This window comes from Vigna umbellata, chromosome 1 (genome assembly GCF_029865625.1).
Source record: "Vigna umbellata cultivar VRB3 chromosome 1, Vumbellata_1.0, whole genome shotgun sequence".
NCBI lineage: Eukaryota > Viridiplantae > Streptophyta > Magnoliopsida > Fabales > Fabaceae > Vigna > Vigna umbellata.
In genome coordinates this window covers 3,084,032-3,091,399 of record NC_142165.1, presented here as the reverse complement: position 1 = coordinate 3,091,399, position 7,368 = coordinate 3,084,032, and the positions used below count along the sequence as shown (strand labels likewise).

General features: G+C 30.0%; 1 protein-coding gene across 1 annotated transcript; it reads left to right on the top strand.

The window, feature by feature from the left end:
* Positions 1–664: 664 nt before the first annotated feature.
* LOC124821242 (asparagine synthetase [glutamine-hydrolyzing] 1) lies at positions 665–6,452 on the top strand. The gene is made up of 13 exons (XM_047293105.2): positions 665–864; positions 2,507–2,645; positions 3,065–3,160; positions 3,848–3,989; positions 4,111–4,301; positions 4,414–4,575; positions 4,672–4,752; positions 4,845–5,066; positions 5,161–5,295; positions 5,372–5,452; positions 5,565–5,651; positions 5,732–5,839; positions 5,963–6,452. The coding sequence occupies exons 1-13, from the start codon at positions 785–787 to the stop codon at positions 6,191–6,193; spliced, it is 1,755 nt and encodes a 584-aa protein (XP_047149061.1). The 5' UTR covers positions 665–784; the 3' UTR covers positions 6,194–6,452.
* The last annotated feature ends 916 nt before the right edge of the window (positions 6,453–7,368 follow it).

Sequence of the window (7,368 nt, the reverse complement as noted above, 5' to 3'; positions counted from 1 at the left end):
CACAATTTCAACACTTTAAAATGAATTCCATCATAATCAGTTTACTTTAATTAAAACAAATGGACCCTAATTATACAACAATTAAGTGATTAGAGGAAGAAACTTCCAATACTTGTACATTTAAATAAACTTTAATTTTAATCAGTATATTTACACTATTATTTATCTAAAAACAGCTTATACTTGTATTTACAGTATTTATCAGTGTATTTCAGTTAAATTCTTTTAAATATTATTTCAAATATGCCATTTAGTAAAACTTCTCCGGTTCGTAACTGGAGTTATTTTCACTATTTAAAAGCAGAAACACAAAAACCAGAAGATATTTGTTGGAGGAAATCTGTACTTGTGTGAACAAGGAACACAAAAACAAACAAAAAATATTAACTATATGATATAAGTACAAGACATGCAAAAATAAAATAAAATTAAAAAACAATGGATCCCAAGAAAGAACAACGTTCGACCACGTGTCGAAAGATAAGAGGAACCAATTATAGGTCAGTGTTTAGTGTGCAGTGGACGGTAACGTACAATGAATTAAAGGAAAACGACGGCGTTTCATGGAGCCACTTGGTGGAGTCATATCATTCGTTTTTCATTATTGACGTTATTCACGTAATTATGCATATAAATACGTGGCTTTGGGAAGCGTTGTGTATACCAAAATTTCTTAAGTTATTTAACTTCTCCCACATTATACGACGTCGTCGTCTTCTTGTTCTTCTTCTCTGCTCTTTTCTTTCTTTTCTTAGTCTGATTTTGATTCCATTATCACATCACAATGTGTGGTATTCTTGCTGTTCTTGGTTGTTCTGATGACTCTCGAGCCAAAAGGGTTCGCGTCCTAGAGCTCTCTCGCAGGCAATATTTTTTTTCTATTATTCTATATAATTAAGTTTAATTTACATGCATGATCAGTATAGTGTTTTCGTATGTTTACTCAATCAGAAATAGCATAAGTTTTTAGAATAATTAACGTAAAAATAAACAAAATTGTCAAAACAGATGTATTTTGAGGAATGAAAAAGCGAGAGAGTTTTAATGGTGTAAATTTTTTAGATATGTTGAAATAGAAGACGCCACTCTATTTGCTCGTTTGTAGATTTTAAAATTTATTAAATTCGAAGAAATGGTCAGTTCTATTTAAAATTTAATAAATAGGTAAATGTTTTATTTATTGAAAATTGAAGTATTATAATTTGGACGGACATAAAGAAAAACATGTGACCAAGGTGACGAAAGTTTGAACTTTGTAGTGGAGCCTCAAATTATGATTGTTCTCAGTCAGTTAGATTGACAAGGTAAGTGGGCAACTATGAATAAAATATATTATAAAATAAATCACACAGTTTGTTGTGTTTATGTATAATATGTCTTCAAATTTCAAATTAATTTTTAATTTTTATTGAATATTGTCTTAACATGTTATATATATTTTTTAAATTCATTTAAAAGTACAATTTAGTTGGTTTAGAAGTCAGTATATATATTTTTTATCAATTTTAATTTAATTTAGTTTAGTTTCGTCTCCGAAAAAACCAAATACAGATGTGAGTTGTGGGATCTGATTGAAATGCAATTATTGGTTATATTTGGTGGGAAGCTTCCAAAAAGTGGATGACGATTGAAATCAAATAATTGAAAGGGATTAGTTATGAGATCATTCATTAGTTGTTTTCTATACTAATCTCAGTACGTTTGAGAAAAAAAAAACATGTTTTCTCAATTTCACTTCTTTTTATAAAACTAAGTTAACATCAACTGAAATTTAGAATAATTTTTAAAACACTTTTTTTATAAACCTATAAATTAAATTATTTTTTTAATGTTTCTGCCTCTCAAATTTGCACAAACATTTCCTGTCTAGAAAATTAGTTTTGTTACTCACACCAAAATAATCATTCATAATTACTAAACAAATTTAACTTTTAGAAGTTGTCTCAAATACATTTCATGTAGAACAACATAAATATATATTAGTAAAAATTGAAAAACTTGGGTAACATAGTAAAGAATATTAGATTCTTTTTATGTTCATAACTCATTGATATAATAGTGTTATTATAATTTATCTTAAAGAAAGATAAATATGTGTTTTTTATAGTTTAGAAATCAAGATAACAATATAAACTCAAATTAAGGTTCAAGTGTAATAATCATATATTATTATAATAAATAAATTTACATCATCAAATATATATATATATATATATAATATATATATATATATATATATATATATAGAGAGAGAGAGAGAGATTTATGACAAAATGAATAGAATTATTATACGGGTTAAGTTATGATTGAATAATGAAACAATTAAGAAACTTGTACTTTCTTATATAAATATAGTATTTGTACGAAATAATCATAACTAAAATAAATATGTTGAAAATCATAGCACCAATAAAACATTAATATTTTTGTTATTAAATAGATTGGGTAAATAATGAGAATTTATATTTATTGAATTTTGTTTTGTTGTTGTTGAGGTCACAAACAGATTGAAGCACCGTGGGCCTGACTGGAGTGGGCTCCATCAACATGGTGATTGCTTTTTGGCGCATCAGCGTTTAGCCATAGTAGATCCAGCTTCTGGGGATCAGCCTCTCTTCAACGAGGACAAATCCGTCATTGTCACGGTAGGCCATAACACACTCAGCAATAATACTTCTACACGTTACTCCCTTCATCTTATTTTCATTTTCTCAATTTTTATTACCATGGTGGAATTCATTCAATATACCATAAAACTGTAAAGAAAGTATATAAAGAAAGATAATGACCTAAGTATGAATTTTTTTCATTCTAGCATAAATATATTAAATAATTGTATATTTTAATTTTGTTTGTTTCAAACTTTTAATATATTTTGTTTCTAAACTTTAAAAATAAATAAATATAATATTTTCAATCCAACAAATAAATTAAAATAATTATATTTATTCATTTTGTAATTTTGAGAACCATTTGATTCTATTCAATTACGTGGGATCTATTATTAGTTTTCTATCTTATTTAACTAATTCAACAATGGATGTAAACCACTACTGAAACACAGGTAAATGGAGAGATTTACAACCATGAAGAACTCAGGAGACAGCTTCCTAATCACCAGTTCCGAACTGGAAGTGACTGTGATGTTATAGCACACTTGGTTAGTCATCTTTTTATTGGAATTCATTATCATGCTTTAATTTTAAAATTATTTCCATAAATTAAAACGCTTTCTAGAAACAAAATCATCAAGAATAAGCAATTTCATTAATGATTAATCTCTACTAAAAAAAATCTCTTTGATTATTTCTAGTAAACAAATTTCTTCTACTTTAGACGTTTTCTATAAGATTGAATTGAATATGATTCCTATTAATGATTACTCTGTTTTTAAAGATTTATACATAAGCATTTATTAATTTGGATTCCTTAATTTTAATTTAATAATTAAGATTCACTTTGATTAAAATAATTACATAAAATTATACCGTGAAGATTAGTTGATGTCACGTCATGATATGTAAAGTAAGAGGAGTGTTTTGGTAGGAAAACGACAAAAGAAAAAATGTTAGATGATTTAAAATATATACAAGTCACGTAGGTTTCTTAAGTTGAATATTTAAGTACTTTTTAATCTTGATTATACTAATATAATTATGTGGTCAGAATTTAATGTTAACGGCGCAGTTATGCATGAAAAGTAAGATTATTTAACTTAATGAAAAGAGGTTTTTTTATGACCATTCCTTTCAATGATTGTAAGTTTTTGTGAGAAATTGAAGAAATCATGGTTGAATAATATGTAGTTCTTAACAAGTTAAAGTTATTGTGTTTATCTTTGGAACAGTACGAGGAACATGGAGAAGACTTTGTAGACATGCTGGATGGTATCTTCTCGTTTGTTCTTCTGGATACCCGTGACAACAGTTTTATAGTGGCTCGAGATGCTATAGGGGTCACTTCCCTGTACATTGGTTGGGGATTAGATGGTAATGGTGTTATACTATGTCTCACTTTTGAACTGAACTCGTGCATTTCTAGTTTCTCCTTGAATTGAGTTGAATAGAATACATGAAGAAGATGATACAAGTTTGGCATCTCTGTGTTCAGGCTCTGTTTGGATTTCGTCTGAAATGAAAGGCTTGAACGATGATTGTGAACATTTTGAGTGTTTTCCACCTGGTCACTTGTACTCGAGCAAAGAGAGAGGGTTTCGCCGATGGTACAATCCTCCTTGGTTCTCTGAGGCTATTCCATCTGCTCCTTACGACCCTCTAGCTTTGAGACGTGCCTTTGAGCAGGTAAGATTCACAAAAAGTCTAAAATCTTGTTTGAATAACTGGTGAAGTGATGCAAGAATTATTGTTTGATAACTTTTTCACGAGTAAAGCTGACCAGTGAATGTGGTTTCAGGCTGTCATAAAAAGGTTGATGACTGATGTGCCTTTTGGTGTTCTACTTTCTGGAGGTCTGGACTCTTCATTGGTGGCATCCATCACTTCTCGCTACTTGGCTAACACGAAGGCTGCTGAACAGTGGGGATCAAAGTTACATTCTTTCTGTGTAGGACTTGAGGTGTACCATCTAAGCAAAATTATGAGTCACATTGCATATTTAACGTATGAAAACATTTCATGTTTCATTAATCCTTTGTCATCTCGTGCTGAGTAGGGCTCACCAGATTTAAAGGCTGCAAAAGAGGTTGCTGACTATCTTGGCACTGTCCACCATGAGTTTCACTTCACTGTTCAGGTAACTTAGTACATGAAAGGTTATTTTCACCTCACAATTTGAGGGCCCTTCAGTTTATAGATATAATGATTAGTGAATAAATTTTTGTGCAGGATGGAATAGATGCCATTGAGGATGTTATATACCATATTGAAACATATGATGTGACCACAATTAGAGCAAGCACGCCCATGTTTCTTATGTCTCGGAAGATTAAATCACTAGGTGTGAAATGGGTTATCTCAGGAGAAGGATCAGATGAGATCTTTGGAGGGTATCTGTACTTCCACAAGGCACCCAACAAGGAGGAGTTTCACAGAGAAACATGCCGCAAGGTCATAGCTTTATCATGCTCATTGATTCACACAATATAAGGGTTTGAAGTACAGTTTTTAACAGAATAACAATAGTAATGTTTTTGTTATGCAGATCAAAGCACTCCACCAATATGACTGCTTGAGAGCAAATAAATCAACATTTGCTTGGGGTCTAGAAGCCCGAGTACCGTTTTTGGACAAGGCGTTTATCGATGCTGCAATGAACATTGACCCCGAGTATAAAATGGTACAGGTTAAAAATGTGACTATGTTTGAAAAATCTGACAATTTTATTAATCTGGTATACTGTTTTAATGCTTCAGATAAAAAGAGATGAAGGACGAATTGAGAAGTGGATTCTGAGGAGAGCCTTTGATGATGAAGAACATCCATATCTGCCAAAGGTACTATGTAATTTTCTGAAATGTGGATGTATATATATATATATATATGTACATACATATATCTGCAAAATTGGTTGGTTAAACTAATATGTACACAATTATTTTGGTGCAGCACATATTATACAGGCAGAAAGAACAATTCAGTGATGGAGTAGGGTATAGTTGGATTGATGGCCTCAAGGCTCATGCTGCAAAACATGTATTGAATACATCCTGTTTTACATCACCGTGTTCATGATTTTGCTTATTATAACTGGTTCTTGACATTTTTTTCCCTAGGTGACTGACAGAATGATGTTGAATGCTGGTAACATCTACCCCCACAACACCCCAATAACGAAGGAAGCATACTACTATAGAATGATCTTTGAGAGGTTTTTCCCTCAGGCAAGTTAATCAAACAACTCTGAATTAACAGCACCCCAGAAGCTATTTTGACCGTATAACTATCTCTGACGTATATTCAGTAAGAGGTAATTGAAATATGTGTTTGTTGGTTTGTTTGTGCAGAACTCAGCAAGGCTGACTGTTCCTGGAGGAGCAAGTGTTGCATGCAGCACGGCGAAAGCTGTTGAGTGGGATGCTGCTTGGTCTGGCAACCTTGACCCTTCTGGTAGAGCAGCACTTGGAGTGCACATCTCAGCTTATGACAAGCAGAACAATTTAGCCAACAAAGGTGTAGAAATTGAGAAGATTATACCTATGGATGCTGCTCCTCTTGGAGTTACCATCCAGGGCTAGTATATATCAAGCTCTGTGACTCAGAATAATTGGCGAGAATGAAGATGATTAAGCTAAACACTATGAAAAAATCGCCTGCTGTGTGATTTCATCTTGGCAAAGCTTTATATATATGTATGTATATATATAAGGCTTTCTACAAGAAGTGTTCAATGTAGTATTACCTTCAATTCTGTGATTTTAACTCTTAATAAGAGTGTTTCTTTTGTTAAATATAAATGCAAAATTCATTATCTCATCCGTAGTGATGTTTTAATTAGATCCAATTGTTATTATATTTTCTAGTTTTACTTTTCGCAAATTTTAATCATGTTTCCTTTAAAGAATTACTAGTTTTCCCCTAAAAGTTTAAATGGACTCGAAATATTCTTCCTTATTTTTTTTAAAGCTACAATAAAAAATATAAAATAAACTTTAAAACAGAGTTAAAGAAGATGATTTGGGTGTTAGAATTATAATTTGACCTAATTATTCCCAAACCATATCAATCCACTTAAACAACACTAACCTAAAAACTACACGAATAATTATTATTTGATTAAAACCTTGAAATTAACTATTCTTATGCATTAAGATTTAATTAGAGGAAAACATTAATCATAACATAATATATAATATATGCCAATGTTTTACATATTTGTAATTTTTCTATTACAAAAATATAAATTTTGTACAATATTAAAAATTTTCCATTAGAATGAAGAATTATCTCTCTTTCTCTTTTATATATATATATATATATATATATATATATATATATATATATATATATATATATATATATATATATATATATTAAGGATGTTAATATAAATTCAAATTTAAAAAATACCTTTTAATAATTTTTCAAACAACTTTTAGAGAACATATTTTTTATACTGGCCAACCATTTAAAAAAGACTTTTCAATAATTTTTCCAACAACTCTTATAGAATATAAATTAAGTGAAGTCTTTATAAGCCTTTAGATAATAAACAATACAACACTTAGGACTTATAATTGGAAGAACAATCATACACTGAATCTCCTTTTTATCAACTTGAATCAATTTTATATTTTTATGATCAAAAGTTATTTTTGGAAAGTTATTAGGTAATTGAGTAATTTTCACAAAAACACTAATTCAATCATAATTAATTCCTCGAGAATATTAGTTCTTTATTGATCCACAAAAA

Excerpts from the sequence above, each read along its gene's own strand:
- LOC124821242 (XM_047293105.2), top strand. The coding sequence starts at position 785 with ATGTGTGGTATTCTTGCTGTTCTTGGTTGTTCTGATGACTCTCGAGCC. Across the intron at positions 4,576-4,671 it reads CTTTCTGTGTAGGACTTGAG|GGCTCACCAGATTTAAAGGC; the intron begins GTGTACCATCTA and ends CGTGCTGAGTAG. Across the intron at positions 5,067-5,160 it reads ACAGAGAAACATGCCGCAAG|ATCAAAGCACTCCACCAATA; the intron begins GTCATAGCTTTA and ends TTTGTTATGCAG.